Here is a 27,796-nt window from a genome sequence, read left to right on the forward strand (position 1 = left end):
AAGTTGAGCCATCCATTGTCAATTATACTGTTATTATACATTTATAGAATTGATTTTCTTCTGTATACATTGAATTTATCAATAATACATTTTAGCTTTTCATCAAGTGTTTGAATACTGAAACATCACGATCACAAATTAGTTTGCTGACACAAGACAATTTTAGTTCCACCTTACAATTTGTCTCAACATCAGAGATAACTCCTCCATAGATACTGAGATGCTACAAGTTCTAAGCACAACTTTATGCAAAGTATCCCCAGAGAAACACATTAAAAGCCAAAAGCAACACAGCGTTAAAATTGCAGACTTTCCTCCAAACAGGTTTCTCATACAGAAAGTTCAGGTCATTGCTTTGTGCGTTTGGTGGTGCAGATTGTGAGCTTGGACTACTCAGGCCACAGAGCCACATAGCAACTCTTTTCCATGTAGGTGGTGGAGACTGTTCAGTCTCAGAGCAAACAGAGTTCTCCAGATCTGGTGCCCTTTGAGGAGTTGTGAGGTCGATGCGAGGCTCAAGATTAAATCTGGTCCACCAGGTTAGTCTGTGGAGCTGCACAGGAGAGATAAAGCAGAGAGAAATGAGCTGAACCAAAGACATTTAGAGCTAGTTTCTGTTTTAATGCTTGCACTAAATTAATACATGTATCGATTAAGAAGTTTGATATATTCGGGGCATTTTTGGAAGATTTCCTTTTACAAATATTATTCAAAAAAATTGAACATCATAAAAACTTTGTGATGACATTTCTTTACAACAAAGTGCTGGAATCTGCTTGAACCAATGAACAGGGTCAGACTGAAGCTGTGTAATTTCCTTTGTCTATAGTATTTTATTCTTTACTGGAGTTGCACAATAAACTCAAGGTTAGAAGTCTTATATTTTACCACATAAACAGGTCCCAGTTTGAAAAAAAATTATTAATGTCCACAATTTAATGGTTAGAGCATTCAGTTGTGGGTCCCGCCTCCAGAACCTATGGCCTTGATTTGAGATGCCATATCATCTGCTGGTGTTAGTTCACTGTGTCTTATCACTTTAGAAGACACAGTCAATGCAGCCGACTGTTGGGACATTTTTATGATTTGCTCTGCTGACAAGCTTTATGCTGATTTAATTTGTCATCAGGTCTTGGAACCTGGCCCAACTGCCAAAGACATCAAAAGCTGATTGAATAACCTGGTGTTACAGTGCTTTATTGGCTTTATTGGCCAGCAGAGTGGCCTGACTGAACCCGTAGAGGATGTAAGGAGTATTGTCAAGAGACAAATAGTTTTGAAACTAATTTGAGTAATAAACAGCTTAACGCACTTTTTCATCACTAGGATTAACTGGGATGTAGGGGGCTAGGGAGCAAGTTGAGCCATCCCTTGTTTCTAGGAAACTCTAAAACCATTGAGCACGTTTTCATACTTTTCAAATAGTTAGGAGGAAGGCATCTTTTAGTGAAGCTTGTGAAGGAAATACCCTCATGGATAAAGTGGTTAGACTTTTATTTCTTACAAACTCTCTTTCACTCTTGAAAGTAAATTTAGTGTTTTATGAGTTTCATAAGAATTGTGTTTAGATTATAATAGATATTTTTAAAAATTGCTTTATATATCAATTGTGCTATGTATGAGCTACATGAGGTCATAAACATCATTTTAGTTGTGGACATAAATAAAGTTGAAATGGAAAGTTTGGGGTAAGTTGAGCAATTTGATCATTTGAGCCAATGGCTTATTCTGTCTGATGATGGTGTATGCGCCCGTCATCCCCTGTCATCAACTGGGGACATTTCAGTTCCAACTCTCTGCGGCTAACTTTTGGAGACAGGTACTTGCCACCCAGAAGCACATTGAAGATCAATTGAAGTACAGGTCCTAATTAATGTTGTTTGTTTGCATTTTCAGTTTTCACATCTAAAAATAAAATTATAAATGCAGCTTACATTTCTTTTGGTATTGGAGCAGACAACAAGCTGACAGTAATAATTACTAGGCATGTAAGAGCCAGCAGGATGAGAGCAAAGTAAAGGTAATGGACATCAGTTAAACAGAGGGCCGGTGATCAGGCTGACCACAGGATGGTGCTGTATAGGAGAACTCCAGAATCATGCGGACCAGTCCCATCACCAGGCCTGTTATCAGACCCCAAAATGCCCCCTAGGAAACAAATATGCAGATTAATAAATACATTAGATACCAATCTGACAAAAATGCTACAGAATTGCTCTATATGTTCTCTTTAAATATTGGACTTGCATATTTACGGAAGAAACAGTTGTTTAGAGGTAAGGCTAAATACAAATGTTTACCGTAACCCTAACCCTTCTAATTATATGGCTGACATTTCAAAGACTTGCTCTTAAGTGATACCACTTTATCAGACTATGTTAGGGAGAACAGGCTGTAACGAGACACAAAGTAATCAGCCTACATTGGTTCCAGACAAAAAATATTCCCTGACCTCAACATCTTTGCCAGCTCATGAATAAATTATTGGAAAAAAAGAAGACTCAAAAAGGGGCTTGGGGCATCAATGGGCGAGGACTCATGCCCTCTCCATCCCCCCCCCTCTGCACATGCCTGCTGCGATAGATTGGCAAGATATCCAGAATGTCACTTGATGACTGCTGGAGATTGTGGCACCAGCCCCCCATCTGCGACCCTGCTAGGACAAGAGGAGGATCCTAGAAGGATAACATTATAAAAGTTTGTTGTGGAGGTTAGATGAGTTAGATTTTACCATGTTGAGTCAAGGGGTTTTACAAAAGAAACACATTGGAATCATGCAAAGTTTTGGTAAATGAGAACTGGACTGGAAATTCCTGAGTTAACATCATTTCAGTGCCATTTGTGATTATTTTTTGATGTGTACATCTGTCAGGGACATACCTGCTCATTGGCCCGAGGCCAGAAGATTGCCATTATGAAGACAGCAGTAATTGGTGGGGCTAGAAAGCTGGTCACAGATTGGATGTACTCAAAAAGCTGTCCACTGTTGGCTGTCTGGACAACTGGAATCCACAACAGACTAACACACATCAAGACGAGGACGAAAATCCTGAACATAGACATAGTGTTATCATTGTGGCATTTTGGTTGAAGTCAAGATGACAGTAAGATGTGATCCAGCATGTCCAAGATTTCCTGGACACCAGACAGATAATAACATTTGACTTCTTTTCATTGAACTGATTTTTAAGCTATATCAGTAAAAGCCTGTAGAAGAATGTAAAATAATAATAATAATAATAATAACTGGTATGTTATTTCTCATTACTCCTGATCCTATCAACATACACCTCATCATGTAACTCAACATGTCTTGAATATGTATTTAGATAACATAAGTAAACATTTAGCACTGTGAGTATTTGTTTGTGCAGCAAAAAATTATTGCATATAGGGGGAAAAATTGCTTGTTTTCTGATAGAAAGACAGTTTAGACACTGACATTTAATCTCTTTTGTCCAAATTAACTTTCTGGATTTAAGGTGTAATTTTCATCCCCACCTTCCAACAATCATAAGTTCCAATTCTGAGGCTCTTGGTCTTGCTTGTGGTAGAGGTCCAGAGTAAATATAGTGGAGCTGCTATTAAAAATTGATGTCAAAGATGACATCAGAGCAGCCAAAATTACAGCCAGCATGAGGCCACGTAAACCTGTAAAAAAAAAAAAAATTAGCATTGTCAAGTTGAACTATTTGAAAATGATTGAGAAGCACATATATAACACATCAAAATTTACATCGCAATGTTTTAGGGTACACAATGAAAAACAATGAAGCCTTTGACTAATAAATAGCACTAAGGAGGTTGAAAACACCAACATGTTGAAATCTACCGCAGGCCTGTGAAACCATGATTATTTCCTAGAACTGCATCAGTTATTATGCATTCCTGAAATGAGCAGGAGCCCATTTTCCACTTTGGAGTTCACAGACATATGAGCCCATCCAACTCTATAAGTGCAACATGATCTTAAATTTCTGTTAGAGGTAAACATTACTGTTTTACGTGTCACATAATTGGAAAACTCATTTAAAGGAAAAGATCATTTTATTTATACAATACATTTTCAGCAACAAGGCAATACAAAGTGCTTTACAAGATTTAAAAGGAAATACAAACAAAATAACAAACCAAAGGAAAAAGCTAAAGAAGAAAAAATAATCTAACATGATCTAAAGCAGGGGTCCCCACAATGTTGGTCCTCGTGGGCCGCCATCCTGGTCATGACAACGTTTTCAGAAGGTCAATTTCTGAACCATCATTTGATCCAGGTGTATTAAATCAGGGAAAGAACTAAACCAGGCAAGATGCAGGCCCTTGAGGACCGACTTTGGCGACCCCTGATTTAAAGTATGTAAGCTAGGTGCTCCTGTTCAGGGTTACTAAGTATCCTCTGGTCTAATTTCATTTATGGGTTGGGAGAACAGGAGTCTAAAAAATAGTTTAACAATGTTTATCCAAAATTGTCCCCTGGGCTTCTGGTCTCTGCATCTAAATAGTGAGTACTGTACTCTACAGTTTCTGATAAAATAAGCTAAAGAGTGACTAATCTAAATCATTTTCTGGGTCAAAAGTTTCTAACTATTGTATTTATTACTTCTCTGTAGTTAAAAGGATTTCAGGAAAACACAATAGAGAAAGAAAGATAAAGTAATATAGCACTGAGAAAGAGCTATGTCAGAAATAGACAAATAAATAGACCCACATTCAAGGCACAAAGTGCCATTTTATAAAACAACCTTTTTCCAACAAATCTCAGCCAAATGACTGATTTACCTCCTCAATATGTAGGGTGCGCAAGAGGCTCAAGGCTGTCGCAGGAGGTCTACAGACAATTAAGACCCAAAACAGCTATGCCTTGTCAGTTATCAGATACCCTGCTGGAATAATTAGCTGGCCAAAGGAGGAGATAAAAGCCACAGATATTAAGACTAGAAAGCTACTAACCATGCATGGAGGGTTCCACCCAAATCCAGCACCCTGAGACTGTACACGAGCCGCAAGGAAGGAGGCAGAGGACTAGTGAGTGTGAGAACCACTGTCCAGGACGAAACAACTAAGATCCATAAATACATCAGGGACAAAGCCTCAACAGACAATGTGCTCAGTGAATGTCTCAGACAACAGGGAACAGAGGTTGAGGTGCCAGAGATACCATCATGGGAGGACTAGCCCCTACATGGGATGTACCACCAGCAAATAACCCAAGTGGCTGATATCAGTAACCCTAACCCAAAGTTGCTCTTCGCATGCAGCCAGTTTTGGTAAATGATTTCTCGCCGCTGGTCATCCAAGCCTCCCATTCAACTCGGAGGGCCACTTTAAATGCACAATTCATACTAATGTCAAGTGGCTGCAAATACTTTGTTGTGCCTCAGGAATCACAGCTGGAATGGAGTTTGTCCTCTTGATAGCCACAGAATCTGTAATGTGGGCCCTCATGCTGTCCAAAACGAGGAATGCTTTTTTTCTACTAAAAAAATCTTCCCGGTCGCTTGCCATAACACTCGGTCAAGCATTCTTTCATTAGGCTCCCTCCCATCCACTCTTTTGTGTTAACTTTCACGACAGGTTTTCGTTTGGCATAATAATTTGCTTAAAATTTACCACTGGTGTAAGCTTCAGTCCGGATGCAGTGCAGCCCAAAACACAGGTGAAATGCATCCTTTCATGGACGGTTATTTTCAGTGTGACAGATGCTTCACCTTTCTTGTTGACGGTCCTGGTGAGGGGCAGGTCAAACATCAGATTTATGATTCATATTATTTATGATTCATCTAGTCCAACGGAATTCTCTGCTATCTTTGTTTGAATGAATTGTGAAAATTTGCTGACAGAGTTTCCGTGTCCTGATGGACAGACCTTTTTGTTTCATAAATCTTAGACACGACGGTCCCCTTTGAAATCCTGAATTTTCTTTTGGTGGCGATTGTTTTTGCTTTCAGTCTGATTTGCACAGTGGAAACATTTTGCCCATCTGCTCTCTGTGTGTTCACACAGTCTTCAAGAATGTTTTCCAGTTCGGGCCACCTGCTTTATTACCTCTGAAGGCTTTTTTTTGTCTTTTACAGTGCTCCAGTTCTTCCACTGCTGTTTCCAGCGTCTCACCATGGATTTGTTAATGCCAAGTTTACGTGCAGCAGGTCGTTTCCCTCTTTATCGGCCAGCTTGACTGCTTTTAATTTGAAAGCTGTGTTACATGAATTTCTTCTTGCATTTTCCGTGATGATCGTCTCTTTGTGCTAATTTTATTCATGCACAAAGCGTGAATAAAACGTGTCTTGACGAAGTGTCATGTGACTTGCGTCTTCCTCACACATACATACATATAGTATGTATTAAAAGATGTTAAGTGGACACAAGTAAAAGTATTACTGGTTATAGAGATATGTTACAATGAACATCTTCAGTGAAATGTTGTCTAAAAACAGCAAATCAAATACAATTAAAATGAATAGCACTCTATCTATCTATCTATCTATCTATCTATCTATCTATCTATCTATCTATCTATCTATATATATATATATATATATATATATATATATATATATATATATATATATATATATTATCAGTTATAGGTGTGATAGAAGCCAGCTGTCTTCAATAGAATTTATTAGGTCATCTATATTGTTGGGTTTGGTGTCTGCATCCTCCTCTTGATAATCACACGCACTACGTGGCATGTTAAAGTCATAGACAGTATATGAGGTAAATGCGTTTCTGTGACTCACCAATAGGCATTAATTCTACCACCAGTTTGGGGTAAGCAATGTTAGAGCAGCCAACTGATGCTCCACATATTCTCTGACACAGTGCTGGATCCACACATCCAACCTCATCTACCAACAGAGAAGAGGAAATATGGTGATATTTGCATGAACAATAAATAAATAAATTTATAAGGGTAGTTTTTTCCAACTTAAATAAATTCACTTTCACTTCCACTGATGGAATCCAATTTCATCTTTGAGCAACTACCAGCATATTCATGTCTAAAACTAATTGTCCAATGTCAAGTCCTCTTAACTAGAAGAAGAAAACAGGTGTATGGCATGAAAGGTTAACACAGAGAAGCACACAGAATTACCTGGGAAGAGTGCGCGGCTTACCATGCCGGGCATCACAATGAAGAACATGGGCAGGAGTTTTAGGTACCCTCCCAAAACGCTGCCTCCTTTAGCATGAGACAAGGATTTGGCTGACAGTGACCTCTGAACAATGACCTGCATCAGCATAAAGTTAGAATCATATTTTTTTTCACCATTAAACAGTCATTAAACTTCTCACTTGTACTAAACAGCTGCCTCAACCTTTGTTTATGTTATATTGTAGTTCCTGGTCTATTTCACTGATCTAGTTCACTTCATTAATGCTGAGTTGTTATCAGTTATGTTCTGTCTGTCTCTGTGTTGCCCTGCAACAGACTGGCGTCCTGTCCAGGGTGACCCCGCCTCTCGCCCAGAATGTTAGCTGGAGATAGACACCATCAGCCCTCCCAGACTGGATGTTGATGCCCCTGAATTAGAGATATATTATAAGATGGTTTTATATAGAGTAGTAAAAGAACAGAGTGAGGGGAAATACAAATTTAGTTTCCATCTGTTAGGATCTGGGGTTGTTTCGTTTTGGATTTTGTCATTTTTGGTGTTCCTTAGTTTTTTTCTTAATAGTTCTGCCTTGTTTTCACTTTAATTCTCCCTTAGTGATTCCAGTTATATTTATTGCTTGTGTCTGATTAGTTTCTATCTCTCTAATTTAATTATGTTTCCCAATTAAATTAGGAAACACAAAAACAAAAAGAAATGGAAAAATCTTCAGTGTTAGATTTACTTTCTGATCCCCTCTGAACTCTCTCTTGTCTCCTGTGTCACTTTCTCTCACCCTCTCCTTAGTGCCTCCTACTTCCTCTACTCGTACCTGGAATCGGATAGCTAATCAGCCTAGTTCTTTTGTTCAGCATCCATTTGCTTCAGCATTCAAGCTTCAGCCATTGCTCGCCAGATCTTTACATCTACTCCCATCAGTTTCTTGTTCGGCCTCATGTTCTTCTCATGTTCTATCCTGCTACTTTTCTTTCCATGGATTTTTTTTTAGTTTGTTTCTCAATATTCTTTTATTAAATCTTCTAATTCACTGTACACTTCTGTCCTTTTGGGTCCTACAACAACCATCTTAACACCATGCCACCACCTGCTACTCTTTAAAGCATTCCTTAACAAGACATCTCTATGAACTTCAGCTATGTAGGAATGTGGATAATCTTACCTGATCAGTACACCAGACCCATGTAGCCAACACAGTAAGGCCAAAAATTAACCCCGGCCAAGGTAAATCTCCTGACACAGCATCTCTGAACATGTGGAATGCATCAGGACGAGGAATATGGCAGGTCGTGTTTTCAACTGTCACTGTGGGGATGCTTGACATGTAGCGATCCACAAGGCCCTCATACCAGCCCACCTTAATGAAAGCTAAAAAATACAGATAATAAATCCATACAAAGACAATCATTTTTCTCAATCACAGTACTCTAAAAATTACCATGACTTCAGGTAAGACATCTGCTAAATGAGCTCATCTTTTGCACCTATTATTTCACACTATAACTATTAAAAAAAACAGCATGTAGTTAGAAGCAGCAGTGCCCATCTTACCCATGAACATCAACAAAAGGGCTCCACCAACCATGATTAAAGTCTGTAGAGCATCAGTGTAGATGACCGCTGCCAAACCACCTGCAGATATACAGATTTGAGTTTGTATCACACTGAATAATACGTTTTGTGAAAATACTTTAATCATTATGCAACCCTATAAAAGCAATTGCAGTTGTGTCCCCATCATCGGTAAATAATAATAATTATGTTGAGTCGACTTGTGCAGGTTGATGAATGTTTACATTTGGATCAAGCCATTTGTTGACTTTCCCAAACAAGTATAGGTATATTTTGGTAAAGGCCTTGTTATTGGATTAGAACTTGACTTGTCAGACTCCAATTAGACTGAATTGTGATTCACTAAACTGAACAAATGTCAGGACTCTGTGTTTTGGGTTGGGGATTTTTTGGGGGGTCTTTGTTTCATTTAATTTTTCCTTTCAGGGTTATTCCAGTTTTGTTATTGGAGGCAACTTATTTTGGTTAAATTTGTATTGTTCTTATGCTCCTTATTTTTCACCCTTATAGTTTGTCTATTTATGTTTATTTCTTAGTTATTTTGTTATCCTACGTTCAGTTGTTCCTAGGACTGAGTGTATCTCTACCTCTCTTTAGTGATTCTAGTTAGATTATTTGTTTGTTTAGTCGTTCTAGTTGTTCCTTATTTCAGCCTCTTTTGTAGTGTTTCTAGTTTTCTTATCTTGTTACTTTCGGTCAGAAGATAAGAACCCACTTTGGGGGCCAAAGTGGGTCCTGGAGGTTTTCTTCTTCTTGATATTTATTGGCGGTTGGCAAGAATCGTTAGGTGAGCATTACCGCCACCAACTGGTAAGGAGTGTGGACCGCATGAAAACAAAAACCAATAATAAAAAAACTATATCCTACTATACAACTTACTATGTTTCAAAAAAATCAAATATACCTTGACATCCTCTGCTTCCCGACTCCTTTTGCAGTAAATCAACAATATTAAAATTTCATTTTCATATTACTAAGGTTCCTAATGAACTTGTTTCTCCGAATCAGATAATTCCTACAACTCAAAATGATGTGTTCCACTGTCTCATCTTCCCCACAGTCGCATTTCTCTGTCTGATGTTTCCCCATCAAAAATTCAATCCAGTGTGTCCAAGTTGTGAAATAATTATCTTTCCTCTCCTGTTTCTTTCTGTTCGTCTCATTTGTCCAATTCTCTTTTGGATTTTATAAAACCACCTTCCTTTCTTTTCTTCTACCCATAATTTTTGCCACCTCTTTTGTTTTTGTTTAATTATACCCTTAATTTCTGTTATACTAAAACTAACATTAATATCTGTCCTTACCTGATTGGTTCTCTCCTTACCCATCCTGTCTGCCATTTCATTCCCCTTAATCCCGTGATGTGCTGGAACCCATACAAAATTTACATTTGTATGCAGTTATAAAGTTTATTTAAGTGTTCTTGTATTATATATTTATTCATAATGTGAAATTTCTCTTTGTTCTTCTTTTCTAATAATGAAAACTCAACTTCAGCATCAGGAAGGATCCAAGGTGGTGCTGCAGGTAATGGAACTGTCTGACATACAGTATATCTAACTGATTTAAATGAATTTTATTAACTTTAGAGTTTATTATCCATATTCTTTTCCTTTTCCCATTCAGGTTTAAGCACGTCTAATGTTGGATGATCTTTTCTTAAAGATAATTGATCCCTTCTAACTTTTAGAAGCATTTCTCCCATCTCAACCTGTAATGCTAATGTTGAAGATGTTTTAACAACACCAGTATTATTAAACCCTGATGTTGGAAAATATTTAACTTTTGGAGGTTTGTATCTGCTGCTGAACTATATATCCATAGTCCAAGATTTACCTGATTAACCCAGCATAAATTGCTTTTTATGAATTTCTATCCACTCTGCTCCACTAAACACCTCATTATATTTAACATCTTCCTACATGTATCGATTTCTTAATGTGCACACCCCGTGTCATTCTTTTATTAAATCACATCTCAAGAAATTTAAATGAACTCTTTCCAAATCTTAACCATATAAGATTAAGATATTTCTTAATATCAATAGTTTTATTGATTACTTGCCATTAACAAACACCTGCTATAGAATTTGAAACTAATGTTAAATCAATTTTTGACACTGTATCATGTCTAAAATTAATTCTGGTTCCACTTCCATAATTTATACATACCAATTTTTTTTACCTCCATTATTTCTTCTATTATATACCCATTTTGATCATAATGATGACTCCATAAAGAGCTACGGCCATTAAAGTTCCCACACCAAATAACTTTACCCTCTAAATAAACAAGTTCCTGCATTAAATCTATTGAAAGTCTTTTACATTGATTATAGAACTTGATTATTTTAAATTGCTGTTCAAATTTGAGTAACAATATATTCTAACTCTCTTCCTTTAGCCAATAGTCTAAATTGAATTTCCTTTTTATGAATGTTATACACCCTCTTCCAGATCCTCCCTCTCTGTCTCTTCTAACACTTTCATATCAGTTTAGAACAAAATCAAGATTTAGTTTAAGCCAAGTTTTCTGAATACATATAATATCTAGATCTTCTTTAAATTAGCAAATCCTTGTCCATTTGCGATAAGGCTTCTAGAGTTCCATTGTAAGATGATCAGTTTTTGTCTTCCTGTCCTCCTGTCTGTCCTTCTGTCCCTAGACTCTTATTTATGTGCTCCCAAGATATGTCCTCTATACCAAAAAACCTCTCTGCCCCTTTCACAATCATTTGGATTTTCTCTGTTTTGTGCTTTATTTGATCTATACAATTAATTTCATATACAATGAACAGAAGAATCTTTTCAACTGTAAACAGTTTCAGTTTCACTCTGTCTTTGTTCTGGTGTTGGATTCAGCTGAACTTTCCTTATCACATCTTTTGGCTTCACTCTTTTTGCAACTTCTGCGTAACTTTATATTATTACTGATTAACTTTTTCAATTTCTATTGCTTTTATTCTGTCCTCACATCCTCCATAAGTCACCCTGTGTTGCCCTCCACAATTACAATGGTTTTCCTTTTTATTTTAGCAAATGTCAGATCTCCAAACTTCGTTTTTAATTCTCTTGACAGAGCTAACGGACTGAATCAAATACCTTCATCCTCCTTCCAAAATTTAATTAGTTTAGATTCCTCCCTAACTACTATTCTCTTACAAGCTACTTTATTTTCATCCAAACTATTTCACAAGGCTTACTACTTTGTGTCTGATAAATTATCTTCTTTTCGGTCTCTTCCTGTTCCTCTACTACCATGCACTGGAGTCCAATCACCAAAATCCATCTCATCATCTCCATCATCGTCAAGCTGAGATGCCATGGCAGTCCAGTCACAAACCAGTTTTATGCCACCCAATATCAGCAAGTTTTTGATTCTGCTCTGTCATCTTCAGATTCCGCTCCACTGCTCAACGGTCGAACTCCCACCGTCTTCACTCCCATCCCACTCCGGGACTACCTGCCAGGTTTACAGGTCCTGGAGGTCCTCCTTCCTTCATGTTCTAGTTCTCTTCCTAGTTTAACACACCTGGATCCAATGATGGTTCATTAGAAGGCCTACCATCAGGGACAGGACAAAAACATGCAGGATGCTAATCCTCTGGGACCCACTTTGGGCACCACTGCTTTGGGTTTAGTTCTTCTATTGTGTCTGAATCTATGTCCATTTTTCTTTCATGATTCTATTTAAATTATTTCTTTGTTTAGTCCTAGTTGCTTTAGCTCTGTGTTCCTTAGTTATTTTTAGAGCAACCTTGTTTCTGATTTAATTCTTTCATAGTTCCCCTCATCTTTGTCTTTTTCTACTTCATTGTTTTCTTTTAGCTTAATTTTAGAATTATTTTCAGCTCCCTTATGTCCTTCACTTTTTTGCGTTCCCCTGTATGTCTATGTAGTTTCCTTTGCCCCGCCCCTCACCACTCTCACCTGCAATCAATTGGCTCATTAGTTCTAATTTTTATCTAGCTTTCTACCTCCCAGTATTTAAGCCTCTCACTTTCTTCAATTATTCATTAGATCCTCATGTCTACTCCTGTCAGTTCTTTGTGCTTTTCTGTTTCCTTGTGATTCTTGGTGGGATCCTTTTGAATTTGGTTTTGTTCTTATTTTCATAATTTTCCATTAAATCTGCAAACTCAGCTACTACTTTGGGGTTCAACTTTTCACCAACAAACATCATGACATACGGTAGGACTTCAAATTGGGATCTTGATCTGTGTGTGTGTGTGTGTGTGTGTGTGTGTGTGTGTGTGTGTGTGTGTGTGTGTGTGTGTGTGTGTGTGTGTGTGTGCGTGTATGTGTGTGTGTGTGTGTGCGTGCGTGTATGTGTGTGTGTGTGTGCGTGCGTGTATGTGTGTGTGTGTGCGTGTGTGCGTGCGTGTGTGTGTGTGTGTGTGTGTGTGTGTGTGTGTGTGTGTGTGTGTGTGTGTGTGTGTGTGTGTACCTGCCACAGTGTAAGCAGCTGTAACCAACAACAATATAGCTGTAGACAGATAGAGATTCCAGCCCAGTGACACCTGAATGAACAACGCCCCTGAAAACATATCTGTCTGGCAAAAACACATAAGATCAGACACTACAGCACTGTAATTTCTGACAAAAGATCAGCCATGTGAGCATCTGTAATGTAAGTAGCCGTGCCTTACTGATATTTTTGTGAAGATGTAGAGAATCAGGGATAAAACAGACATGTATATGCGGATCCTACGGCCTCCAAAACGCAAAGCCAGGTATTCAGGCATGGTGACCACAGCAGCAGAGATGTAGACAGGAATAAAGATCCAACCCAGAGCCACCAGAACCCATGCTGCCTATTAAGATAATATCATTTTGAAATGTTTTATCACTGCTGCATTCAATGAACTCAAATCTATACCAAAGGTAAAAGATAAGTTATTTGAAACATTACTAATTTTTACTTTGTTCTTATTTTCATAATTTTCCCATTAAATCTGCAAACTCAGCTACTACTTTGGGGTTCAACTTTTCACCAACAAACATCATGACATACAGTAGGACTTCAAATTGGCATCTTAATCTGACATAGATATGCCATCTATGACATAGCCTTGTCATAGATGGCTATCTTTATGAAGATGTAAACATGGACAACTCATGCAGTCTGTAGAACTTTGCTCTTTTTTAAAAAAATATATCGTGTCTGGATGTACAGTGCATACTCATAAGTCACCCTGGGCTACAGAAGCTTATTTTTGACATATCACTACATCTTCCCATTCCAGTAGCAAAACATACATGCTTAACATTTCATCGATATCTTGCAGAAAAACTTAAGTGAGGGGTAGGCTGCCCTCAGTCTGCAGCAACGTAGGGATTATTCTGCCCTCCATAGTTACTGTTCCTATCAAACAAATTAAAAAAACAACTAAAACTCTTTTGTTTACTGTTTGTAGACTATCTATTACTCCAACAACTATAACATGTGAGTTTGTAAAGACTTCCAGTGTAATTTACTAAACGTAACTATTAGAAAAAAACCTAAAGAAAAAAAATCTCATCTGCCCCTCCCTTTCATTGTATTGAATGAAAGGTGGTAATTGGTATATAGTTTTCTTTTTGATGAAGTAAATACTTTTCTTAACTAATTCATTTCAAATGTCAATTTACAAGTTTTTAACTAAACCAAATTATCTTTATACATAAATAAAAAAATGTACCATGCAATAATATTATGTCTTGTCAATCCGTAGACTTAGAAGTAGAGTAAACTTAATACATTTTTGAACTCTAGGTTTTGAACCTAGAAATGTTTTGAAGTAAAACATATGAAGTAGAGGGCTTGGAGTTACTAAGTGTCTCTAGGAATTCAGATTACTCTTACACTGGATGTAACGTGTTAACCTTTCAATAGTATAGATCCCTCCACCTCTGGGCATGACTGTCTCTGAACTGGACTTCCAGCCGTGGAGTCAGAATTGATTTCAGGTGGAAAGCTACTGGTCGGTACCACAGGGGAACTCGGTGACTGCAGCTGATCCGGTAATCAGCAGGCTGTGAGCCGGCTTGGAGGTGGGTTGTTCTGTATCACATCAGGGCAAGACATGGGTCAGGCTGCTTCAAGATGTTTTTAACAGTCTGCATTCAGCAGTCTGCATTTAGCAGCCCCGTTCACCTGAGGGTAAAGGGCCTAGATGAAAACTGTATCATCACTGACCAATTCCAGTGGAATTTCCCACCGCACAAACATGCCCTTGAGTTGACTGATGACATGATGGCTAGATATGGATGGTAGGCGAGCCATTTTGTATCTTTGGATCAATAGTAGACCACAAAGAGATAATACTATCTCTCAAATTCACACAGATCTGCAGCTATGCACTGCCATGGACCCTCTGGTAGGGTTGATGCAAGGAGAGGTTGTCGCCTCTGGGTTGGTTTGTTATAAATGCAGAAGTTGCATGATAACACTTCTGTTTAATTTCAGCACTGATGACTGGTCACCACACTGCCATCCTAGTGAATGCCCAGCATCTTGTTAGTCCTTGATGTCCTTTATGCATATCTGACAATACCTTAGCCTTCTGTGAAGCAGGAATCAGCTGTCGGTCCCGATATAAAACCAAACCATCTGTTTCAAAGAGGTGCTATTTGTCGTGAAAACTGGCTAGAAGAGGTGAGATCTTTCCAGGTTCACGCAGAAAACAGATCATAAAGGCCTGAGAAACTGAAGTAATCTTGTATGTTGATTTGATAATGACTGTAAGAAATATACCTCAGTATATAACGTACTATATACAACCAGAAATACTTGACACCAACCAAGTTTTTTTGTCGTTGTTTTTTTCAAACAATTTTTAAGCGAATTTTAGTTTATTATATAACGTTACTATATAATGTACTGATGATTATGAAGTAAGTAATTTCTGATTTGAATGATTACATATGAGTGTTAATAATTACAACAGGAACAAATGATGAAATTAAAAGTTAATAAAAAGTATTCAAATCTAATTATTGAAATCAGTTATGGATAAAGAAATGTATTAAAAGATTATTGTGTTTTATGGTTATGGTGATTTTGTAAAAGATGAAGAAATGTAACTGAATACAATCACATAGTTGTAAAAATTACAGTTGGTGAAACACAGATATGTCCAGGCATGCTTCAATCTGTGTTCCAAATAAGGAAGTCAAAATGGGGAAGCAGGAACAGGTTAAGAAGAATGAAGTAAAGTAAACAACAAAGTAGAAGTGACCAGGGAGTTGTCCGAATATAGGAAGGCATGGGACCTTCCATGAGGTAATTGAATGCTCGAGGAGTCACATTCTTCATCTCCCAATACACAACAATGAGGAGAGGGTATAAAAACTCAAAGGAAAGGAGAAGCTTCATTTTTTCTTCATTGCAAGGCACTTTCACAGGCATAAAGAAATGATATGCACTGAACTTATTTTCTGAACAGAATGGACAGTTTCACTGCCTGAAGTTCATAAAAGCATATTGTGTTTTTGTGTCATGTGGAAAACAGACCTGCAAGCAATTCTGGCTCAGAAAAGACATGCAACTATTACTAGTTCATTGACATTAGTATTTTAGTAGCTATTACGAAAGGCAAATCCCCCATCTTAAGGGGTTTATGCCCAGGCCTCCGAGACAAGAAAACAGCTCTCAGTTTATACAAGGTAATAAAGGACTGGAATGATACTGGGGAATTTGGTTTCTGTGGAAGAGGTGATGGTGAGGAGAAAGAGAGACAGAAAAAATGTGACAGAAAAAAACAGGATAAAAAAATGCTTGGAAGAGGGTGCAAATGGGAAATGGATGGGAAGGTTAAACCAGAAAAAACCTTAATCAGAAAGAAGGAAGGGGGAAGGAGCATTGTATATTGGGGGTGTATGACAGCTTGACTGAACTCCCTCACTGGAAACTCTCTGACCTTCATTAAACTGTTCAAGGATGGTTTCAAGGTCATAAATTATTACAAGACCTCTCTCAAAGGATTGCAATTTCACATGCTCAATGACCTGGAATTATTCAAGCAATCAGCAACCTAACAGCAATCAAAATAACAGAAAGGCCAAATAATTACAGTCATCAATAAAGCCATAAAAACGTTTAGTTCTTGAAAAGTTGCTACAGACTAAAGCTAAAGTGTTGCAGATTAGTTGATTAATGAAGATATAATAGAAATGAAAGAAGGGTTCTTCCTTGGAGAGAAAATGTCTGTTGTCTAACGAGAAAAACGAGAATCTAATTCACAGTTTGCTTAATTGTATTTAATTTTATGTTTTTCATTTTGGTTCATTTTTATACTCTCCTGCTGTCTCAGAAGGATGTAACAATTGAATTTCAACAACACTCTGTTTAACTGATGGAAATACTATTTGAAGGTTTTTGTTTATGTTGTATGTGTACATAAGTTCAAACAGAAAAAAATATTACAATATAAGTGACTATAAATGAATGAATAAAGACTAAAGTCTTTACTTACACCAGTTATTTTTCTTGAATGTTTCTCTTTATTACTGTTGTATATTTCCCATGGCTTCTCTTGATTCCATGTTGTATGGCAATTTTCAAAAAAACAAAAACAAAAAAAAAGCGCATACTTTAACATTCTTAACAAATCATTAAAAGATAAACTCGCAACGCTAGAAAAATTGGAGACTCTTGAGGACCTGATCAATCAATCTATCCGCCTCGACAAAAGAGTCTGTTCTCGTGCTAGGGAGAAGAGCCGGAGAAATCCACTGGCCAAACACCTTAGAGGCATAACTCCCACTCCGGCAGTCTCTCCTCCCCAAGCTCCTCAGGAGCCCGAACCCATGCAGGTGTGGTGAACTCGGCTAACTCCCGAGGAGCGGCAATGACGCATCTCTGCCCACCTATGCATTGACTGTGGTTCCCCTGGTCATTTTCTCGCTCAGTGCCTGGTCCGTTTAAACCTCCAGGTTCGCCATTACAAGCGAGGAGGTTGGTGGACCATTTATTAAGTAGACTCTTCTCACTTATTACCTGCTACAGTCATCTACAAAACTATTAACTATCAGTTTGTTTTGATAATTACATTTTTTAATAATGTGATTGTTGAATAGACTAATGTGATTATTTACTTTGTTTTCTGAGTTGTACTTCTTACATTCCATTCAAATCCTCCCACAGCAATGCCTCCAGCTGCTCCTGTTCCTGCAAGTCCAATGAACAAACCGCTGCCAACGTTACTTGACATCAGGGAGGCTCCAATCTGTCAGTAAAATCACATAATAGAGAGGAACAAGAACAGTTTAGTAAGCTTAATTGATTATATTTGTTGCCAGTCCAATCAAGTGGATTTTCTTTTGTTTTTTAGGGAGGATAAATATATCATTGATTGTCATTCTCCATGCACAATCACTGACAAGGCTTTTAAGTAGTTGATTTACAAATAATACAGTTTTAATTACTAAGTAAGCAAATTACTTAATAGCTACCTTTACTCTTTCTATTATTTAAATATTAAAGTAAAGGAAAATACTGCATTTCTTTCAAAAACAAGAATATAAAATCCATAGCTATCACCAATGTTATGCATTAGTAAATAAATGTTTACTTTTAATAAACATTTATTTTAATAAAATAAATGTTTTATTTTAATAATAAATCAATAAATCTTGTCTTGAACTATGTAAGATTTCTATTAACCTCAACATACAGTCATTACAGTAACCTCAGTTTACCACAGGGCTACACAAAGAAAATTTGATTGATTGATTGATAAGCATTTTCTTTTATGTGCTGTTAATAAATGAGTAAGTTTGCATTTTCTAGGCACTGTTATCTATGATTTCTCAGTTTTTCAAATTCCAAAATATTTTTTTGATGCCAATTGTAAATTAATTGTGACTAAGATTTATTCAAGACTCTTCAAAGAGTTATTGTAGATGGCAATTGCTGTGGGCGGGAAGGATCTTGTGTAGCAGTCTGTATTACAGCAAATTAGTAGAAGCCTCTGACTGAAGACACTTTGTTTTTCTAAGACAGTCTTATGAAGAGGATGGTCAGGTTTTCCACATCTCCATAGATTTTATGTAAAATTCTTTTTGTACCATCATCTCCAGAGGTTCCACAGAAGTCTGAAGCAAAATGTACCAAGTTTGTAGGAAATGTGAAAATAATACTTGCATTATTATCATAAGCAGAGCAGGAACATAAACACTTACTACCTCTGCATTAAAATGTTTGTACTTACTGGCCACCATGTCATGGAACGACCAGCCAAAAAATATCCCCCACAGTGGTCCGATTAGCTCGCACTGATGACTGTTGAACAAAAAGATGTACATTAGATTAGTAATAAAATTTTCCAGCTATAGTGGCCTTTATTTGAGAGTGGTCAGACAGGAAGTGTGTTGTGACGGGGCTTCTCTCCATATCTCTCTGTGATATGGAGAGAAAATAGCCTATGTTCACACTGCAGCCTGAAGTGACAAAATTCCAATTTTTTTGTCAAAACAGATTTTTTTGTGCCATGGCCCTTCATATTTCCAAATATATGCAACTTGTATGCGATTTCCAATGTAAACTGCAAACAACCTGAAAGTGTACCGCATACACAGTAGAGGGCGTAATAATGTCACACATGGAGAGTGTTCTCAGTGTTTTGCCAACTTACACAGAATAGAGACATTTATTGAATATCAGTGACATTTATTGAATATCAGTGACATTTATTGAATATCAGTGACATTTAGGTCAGATGAATAACCTGAATGTTCAGTCACATTTGAAAGGATACAGGATTAGTTTAACATGTTGGCCTAAATATGTTGCAATGTTCATATTGCCTAAAAAATTGCTGTTTGTGATATGCTAAAACTCATAATTAAAAATTGGCATCTTTTGTTACATTTTTCGCCTATGGAGGTCGCTATTTTTTCACCAATGGGTTGATGATGCATAATGGTCCATTGTGTACTAGAATCTACAAAGGAAACATAGGTAGGCTAGCTTTTCCTGAGTTGTTGTTTATCATATTGCATTTGACTAGTGTACTTTTAGAAAATCCCATACTTTGTCACTATTGGCTGTAATTTAACAAAATAAAAATAAAAATTGAGAGGACTCTGGATAATTTCCCACATGAAAGAAAGATAGCGCAGTACAAGAGTCCTAGATCTTTCTCCACAACTCTTTGAATCTTTTATACCAGCAGAACTAAAAAAGGCTCTAATCATTACCTTAACCAGTTAAAAGTAAATGCCTTGAAGAGACAGGCAGAGCTGGATACTCTATGAGATGCTAACAGGAGCTATACTGAAATCATTGAGACCTTAAGCTTATTTCTGAAGCTTGGTACCTTGTAGATTTTTAGCTACCCCTCTGCCTTTCTCTTGTAAATTACATTTTTAAATCCATCGTTATGTTTCATTCACAGCAAATTTCTGAAATCAGCTTTCTGTGGGAAAGTTATGAAAAAATACTGTCTTGCCTCTCTGATGTGTCTTGGCTCCATGGAGGCTAATACTAACTGCTAGTCAGAGTAGGCTCAATTTTATTACTGAGATCAAAACCCAAGAACTGAGGTCCGGTGTTGTTGGGGCTGTTATCACCGCCCCTAAACGGCACAGCAGACACTGCGCTACAGACGCTGGGAGAAACGTCAAAGACAAACAGTACTAATGGAGCTGTTACTACTAGAAATGCAAATGGAGCTACAACACTACACTACAACACCAAACGAAGTTTGGACCCTAAGCAGCTGTTGCTGAACTAGACACAGAGTTATAGAAATACTTAAATCTCAAAAGTTGGTTGGAATTGATGCTTGAAATAGTGTCATATGAACGAATGCTGGCTAAGCTAAATGATGATTTAGAAAACTTAAAGAACCCCATTGTGTACTAGAATCTACAAAGGAAACATAGGTAGGCTAGCTTTTCCTGAGTTGTTGTTTATCATATTGCATTTGACTAGTGTACTTTTAGAAAATCCCATACTTTGTCACTATTGGCTGTAATTTAACAAAATAAAAATAAAAATTGAGAGGACTCTGGATAATTTCCCACATGAAAGAAAGATAGCGCAGTACAAGAGTCCTAGATCTTTCTCCACAACTCTTTGAATCTTTTATACCAGCAGAACTAAAAAAGGCTCTAATCATTACCTTAACCAGTTAAAAGTAAATGCCTTGAAGAGACAGGCAGAGCTGGATACTCTATGAGATGCTAACAGGAGCTATACTGAAATCATTGAGACCTTAAGCTTATTTCTGAAGCTTGGTACCTTGTAGATTTTTAGCTACCCCTCTGCCTTTCTCTTGTAAATTACATTTTTAAATCCATTGTTATGTTTCATTCACAGCAAATTTCTGAAATCAGCTTTCTGTGGGAAAGTTATGAAAAAATACTGTCTTGCCTCTCTGATGTGTCTTGGCTCCATGGAGGCTAATACTAACTGCTAGTCAGAGTAGGCTCAATTTTATTACTGAGATCAAAACCCAAGAACTGAGGTCCGGTGTTGTTGGGGCTGTTATCACCGCCCCTAAACGGCACAGCAGACACTGCGCTACAGACGCTGGGAGAAACGTCAAAGACAAACAGTACTAATGGAGCTGTTACTACTAGAAATGCAAATGGAGCTACAACACTACACTACAACACCAACGAAGTTTGGACCCTAAGCAGCTGTTGCTGAACTAGACACAGAGTTATAGAAATACTTAAATCTCAAAGTTGGTTGGAATTGATGCTTGAAATAGTGTCATATGAACGAATGCTGGCTAAGCTAAATGATTATTTAGAAAACTTAAAGAAATCCTGGAACAACTTTCTTTCTTGCAATATCGGGACAAGTAAACCCCTTAGAGGATCTGCTGTTGTGAAAGCACTACTTATAAACCTTTGGTTGTAGGGTTGACAATGCTCATACCGAGGATGCCTTTATATGTCAATTTTCCGTGAAAATTTTATTGATTTGATGTGTGCAGACCTGGCTGCCCTTTTCTCTTTTTTTTTCTTTTTTTTTTTGTTCTTAAGTTCTCAATGTGGGATTATGGGTTGGGGCTGGGAAGGGTTGATTATTTGTATTGTGTTCTGAAAAATAATAAAAACTTTAATAATAATAAAAAAGAAATACTTCAATCATCTTAGTTTAGATCCAAAATCACTATTGATACCAAATGATAACAATACCAAATTTAATCCCTCACTTAGGGTGTCTTCACACTCAGAGTCTTTTGTGGTTTGCTTACACAATGCATGTCATTCATAGAAGAAATGCATAATCAGTGCTCCTATAAATGATGGAGGCGTGACACAACACACACCCAGAAAAAAATAAGCTTAAAAGTGCATTTTTAATGCTAAGAATCACTCACTCCAGATTTTGTGTTGTGAGCTCTATGTGTAGACAAGAATTTGTTTGAAAGCAGACCAACATCACCTCAAACAGTGGGTTTCAGTCCAGTTGTTGGTCGGCACCAGGGTTTTTTTCTATGTATATACATCTGCACAAAAAATTCTGACCGACTCTGATCCATTTAAACTGGAACAATAGTGTCGGGAGTGAATACACAGTTCAGCACATAGAAATAATATACTGACATACTATGTACATTAAATAAATTTGGGATTCATTTTAGTATCTGAATACTAATCCACCTTTGTTATATCATCAAAATTTGTTTGAACTATATGTTATAGAATGAAGAAGAATTAAACCTGAACACTTGTGAGCACAATAGAATTTGTTTTCATGTGAAAACTGGAAGATTTTAAAGTCTGAATGTTATCTCAACAACAAAACCATTAAAACCATTACAACATTAGACATGTACAAAAAATAGATAAAAAAAAAAACATTTTTATGTGTATTAATGTTCTGTGGCTCATCTTACCCAGATTCCAATCACCATGACTACAATAAAGTAAATAACAACAACAGCAATGTCTGCAGCATCCACACTGAGACTGTGGCTTGGGGGAGCGTCTGTGGTAAATCCAATGGAATTCCAGGCTGTATATTAAAAGAAAAAAGAAATTAACTTTACTTTTTACTTGTTATAACTGAAACATTGATATATATATATATATATATATATATATACAATAAGCTTTAGAGAACAACGTTTTTATTTTCCTGGGTTGCTTCTTTAGTGTAGCTCTCACAGTATTTAGAGCTGTTACACATTCTTTGGCACCCCTAAATTTCTCTCCATGTTGCTTTGATTTCAGCTTCATTTGCTGCGCCTATAGAGGGACATTGCTTCTTATGTGAGGTTAACTGTTGCCAAGTCACTCAGTGATCAGTTACTTTGGTTGTGCACAAGCTTATTGGTGAAAACATTCATTGATCGATTGGCTACACCTGCTGATTCTTAATGAAAATGAAATTCGGTAAGATAGCTTCTGTGTTGTAGTTAAAGAACTGAGAAAAACAGATCATATTAGGAGAGATTTAAAACTGAATTACCTTCTAAATTTAGTGTAAAGAACAAGTAACGTTTCACTAGAACCTCTGTCACTAAACTGTCAACATTTATGTTTTGAGGCATGAACAAAATATTTATGACTTTATTAAACAACATTACAGTAAGTACCACCATAGGGATTGTTGTTTTTTTTTTTTTTTCTTTCCTATTTATCTAAATAGTAACATACTATTAATGCACCTAGTAAGGCATACTTTGTTAGCATAAAGTAGCATGTATGTCAACAACTAGTGTTTCCTTGAAATATAATTAGTCTAATTTTTAGAGGGTTAGGGTTACGGTTTTTAAGAAAGTATTTATTTTACACTTGTGTAAAATGATCTTCATAAGTATACCCACTTGATAGCATACTAAAAATGTACTTCAGAAAAATACAATATATTTAAAATAGGCTATTATATTATAGTCTGCAAATTTTTGCACCAGAGTAACTCTCCCTGAACAATTACTGCAGTGTGTATTACACATGAACATAATCATGCAAATCCAATGCAGTTAAAGAGTTATGAGTCATTGTTTAGGATTGCTGTGTAATAAAAAAAAGTTAATAATACAATTGGAAAAAGAAATGTTCAGACCTTTAGCTGTACTCGCTGCCATGTTGAGTTTTCCAGTAGATGTAGCTCCTTTCTTTGTTGTATCACTACTTCTGTCGAAGTAAAAACCTGCTTTGTTCAACTGACAAACTTGGTAAATGCAACTATGTGAAACTAGTCAATGATTAATTTGCTTTTATTGAGAAATTCAAAGGTCACAAGTTACCTATTATCCTGTAACAACTTGTCTTTCACACAGCAGATATTTTCTGAATATTAGTGGCAACTAAAGAATGTTTGACAAACAGTATATGAACTTTAGATCATTAACCTAATTTCACCATTAGAATTGCTCAGTAAATAGTCGTTTTCAAATGGGCTTTTATTCACTGAGAGCAAAAACTTTGTTTAATCTGTAGAAGACAATAAAGAAAGACATAAATCAGATGTCTTCTGGTTTTATGTAGTTGTCTTCTATGGCTTTAATAAAATATCCATTAAAAATAAATAAAGTATTATAGTAATATTTTAGAACATACATTTCAAAAGAGGAAATATTTGTAAAATATCAGTGTCATGGTTGAAGCTACACGCTTGACCCACATGCAGACGCATAAACAAGGAGATGCAATTTGGTAAATGAATAAAATGTATTGGATCAAAAAATAATAAAGAGTCTGTGATGTGTCTCTGAGGGGGACCTTGGGTTAGGGTCGTCTCTGCCCTAAATACAGGGAAAGATGTGGTAAGTGTAAGAATACTGATAACCAACAGGGTTCAGGAACAGGCTTACTGGTGAGTATGAAGTCTCTGCTGGGAAGGGGGGGTGTCTGACTGGAGGAGGGGTCCGGTCCGGATCCAGTGGTTGGTGGCTGATGGATTAGTCGTTGGAGGGCGGGCAGGAAGAGAGCGGGTTTCGGCCATTCTCGGCGGTTCTCGAGTCAGACTTGAAGGTCTCAGGAAGTGCTTCTCCAGTGCTGGAAACCCTGTGAGGAAATATGTCAGAAGTTATCTCAGGCTTGCTTGAAACTCGTGCAAAAGATACCGACATTAGGTTCAGTGGGGGCTCTGAGTACCATTGGAGGTTAACACTCAAGCGCTGGAGAACCGACCGCCCGCTCTTCTTATGCTGGCGGTGATGGATATCGATTACGCACAGGTGCGCAGGATCCACCCTCCAACGACTGCCAACCTCTGGCTCCATCTGGTGGAAAAGAAAAAGGTTGCCCACCCAGCCTAGCGCCAACACCTGACAATCAGCAACTTATTACAACGTAACCTACCCTCACAAAGCTTAATGGTGATGTGAGGGAGAAAAAGTTAAGTACACAAGAATAACAGAAAACTTGACCTAAAATATCTATTTTAAATTAATAAATATATAGATAAATAAATAAATAATAGTGTAAAGTTGTAATTCAACAAAATGCATTTTTTACTCTGTTACACTCACCTCACTGAATTGTTATCAACATTGAGCTATAACTAACACAGAATAGGTGAGTAAAAACTTTCTCGACAACTCCCCCCACCTCGTCCGTCGACTGGGCAGTTGAAACTGGGGAGTTTAAGGTAATGCACGGGCCGCCGCACGCCGTCCACAACTTCCCCGTCCACTGGTCGTGCCCAAGGAGATGAGAAAGCTATCGATGTGGATGTGTGACCATGACTGTCTTACAAAGAAAACCTGAAAAAGTCTAAGCTGACTACTCCTATTAATTGCAAAGTTAATTAAATAAATAAAATAATGTAATTAGTGAAAAAAGTATAAATACACCCTTTTCAAATTAAAAACATGAAACAAAGCTATGTTTATTAACTTAAGTCCATAATAAAGACTAAATGTAAGACTATAATGTTAAAAAGTGCAGGAAGGGCAATGTCAAATATAAAAAGAAAAAGATAACAACAATGAAAAGGTATCAAAAAGTAAAAAAATACAAATTAAAAAAGATTCACCCCCACCCCCCACTGAAAGAAGGTCGAGGAAAGACAGAGCATAGGGGAAACCGCCGGATCGGGCTGCAGCTCTGTCCCCCTCTACTCCAGTCAGTCTAAACTGAAGGGATACAGGTGAGAAGAGTGGAACAATAAGGCTAAAAGCTAAGTCGTTAAGCAACTAATGCTGACACTGAGTCCTGTCCTCACTAACCAAGACCCCACTGGGGGCAGATCTCAGGTGTGACCTCTGGCGTGAAGACGGAGCCCGCTCGTCCAGAGGCGCTGGGTTTTTTTAGGACAATAATCTGTCTCCACAACTGCCCTCGCCCCGTGCACGGGACAGTTTGAATAGGGAATTGAAGGTACGCACGGGCCGCCGCACCCTAACCCTACCTCCCAAGTATTTTATTTGTACTCTGCAGAGACTTCCTGATCCTTCTGTGTGATGAAGGACAGTGACAGGTTGATTGTTTCTGTGGGAACAGGATCAGCGTCAGCAGCAGAAAGCAGCAGGAAGCTTCGTTCGCCTCATCGTTTTTGCTGATCAGCCTCCTGTGCAGCATGCTATAAGGCTATCAGAAGCTAGCTCCACTGCAGCTTACAGTGTGTGTGTATTGAGGTGAGTGTGTGTGTGTCAGGGTGTGTGTGCTGCTGCCTCTCTGCCAGACTGTAGAAGCTGGTGGGCTCCGTCACTTTGGGTTCCTCTGTCACTCGGCTGCTAGCATCTCTGCAGCTTCTGCTTACATCATCGCCTCCTCTTCCTCTTCTTCCTCCTCTTCCTCTCCTCCCAGCATCCCTTGGTGTGATTCAGCTCAGCTTTCTGATTTGTCTCCCCTGCAGGACAAAGCCTGTCATCACAACTGACTGAAGGTTTAGCATCTCTTAGCAGTGAGATCTTACGAAGCGACTGTTGATACTATCAAGATGGTTTCTATGACAACAGAAACATTAGCTGACATTTGATGCTGTTATTTCAGTGCAACAGCAGATGTCACTAGTGAGCAATAAGTCAAGCATCAGATAACAAACCACTGGGAAAAGAAAACGGGTGGAAAAGTTTTTTAGTCCTCTGGCTCATTTTAAAGGGACCTGCTCTCTCTGGGTTATTTAGCTTGGAGAGACTAGTGGAAGGGGAATTTATTGTTTTGTTGTATTTACTAGGGATTTTTGTTTGAGGTTGGTTTTTTGGGAGCACTTAGGCATATTTACTAATATTTGTGTTTTCCTCAATATTATTCCTCCCCTATCTTTCAATTTGATTTAATTGGGTTTTCACTATTTTTCAGCTATGATTTTAGTAGGACAGCATAGACTTCTTCATTTCAGTGTGGTCATTTTTGTACAATAAAATAAATTGTGACTACTTTACAAATAGGGCATTTGTTAACCAAATGAAATGTATTTAATTTGCAAGCAGTGCATTTGTTATAAACCTATTTGTTTGATGATCTTATAATAAAAGAGAGTATCTAAGGTTCTCTGAACATAACAAGAGGTGAACCTCATTAGATCAAGCTTGGTTTCTATACTCCCTACAAGCCTCTGCAGGTTCCCACCATGTTTGGTGGCCCTGGCCTGCTCCTTTCATGAAGCTGCCATAGCTACATGAAAGGAGGAACTATGGCAGCTACATGAATTTTTCAACCTAATCAAAGTCTGGCGAGGAATTTCCTATCGAGCTGAAACTCATCCTCAGTTGCTTCAACTTAATCATATTTCAATACATTTTTACTTGTTTTTGAGCTCAATTTTTAAATAAATCAGCTCAGCTTTAAAAAGTCATCTCTGAGTTTCTGTTGGATGAAGTTTAGCCTTGATGCTGTTATACTCAACAGGAATTTGCTTTAAAGTCAATTTTCAAACTGATTTTCTGGCCTTTTACTTTTTAAACTCTCTTTTTTGGACTGAACTCAGCTCAGTTTTAAAATGCCATCTCAGTCCCTCTGTTGGATGATGGAGTTTCATGTTAAAGCTGCTCTGAAGGCTTGAATTTGGTTTTTATAGTCTTATATTTTAACCATGTTTCATTTTTTTTCTCTTCAAACTGCGTTTTCAAGACAAAAATCACAGCTCAGCTTCTAACTTCATCGCTGAGATCCTGCTAGGGGCAGAAATATGTATTAATACTGTTCTGAACATCAGAAATGGACTTTAGAAGAACCCAGAATGCATTGCATTGTGGGGCTTCATATTTTAGCTTCTAGTTT

The 27,796-nt window shown here is 37.5% G+C and overlaps 1 protein-coding gene across 1 annotated transcript; it reads right to left on the bottom strand.

Moving 5' to 3' along the window:
* Positions 1-411: 411 nt before the first annotated feature.
* LOC129357358 (sodium/glucose cotransporter 4-like) lies at positions 412-26,367 on the bottom strand. Its single transcript, XM_055026652.1, is given in 19 exon segments — positions 412-553; positions 2,064-2,148; positions 2,881-3,049; positions 3,502-3,544; positions 3,547-3,651; positions 6,738-6,845; positions 7,094-7,229; positions 8,272-8,477; positions 8,661-8,741; positions 13,128-13,233; positions 13,330-13,494; positions 17,785-17,889; positions 18,874-18,917; positions 18,920-18,944; positions 22,519-22,637; positions 23,691-23,761; positions 24,442-24,634; positions 24,725-24,852; positions 25,181-26,367. Coding segments are annotated over 17 exon segments (1,731 nt in total). The 5' UTR covers positions 24,573-24,634; positions 24,725-24,852; positions 25,181-26,367; the 3' UTR covers positions 412-521.
* Positions 26,368-27,796: the final 1,429 nt, after the last annotated feature.

The sequence above is a fragment of the Poeciliopsis prolifica genome, unplaced genomic scaffold, assembly GCF_027474105.1.
Source record: "Poeciliopsis prolifica strain line A6 unplaced genomic scaffold, Auburn_PproV2 SCAFFOLD246, whole genome shotgun sequence".
Classification (NCBI taxonomy): Eukaryota; Metazoa; Chordata; class Actinopteri; order Cyprinodontiformes; family Poeciliidae; genus Poeciliopsis; species Poeciliopsis prolifica.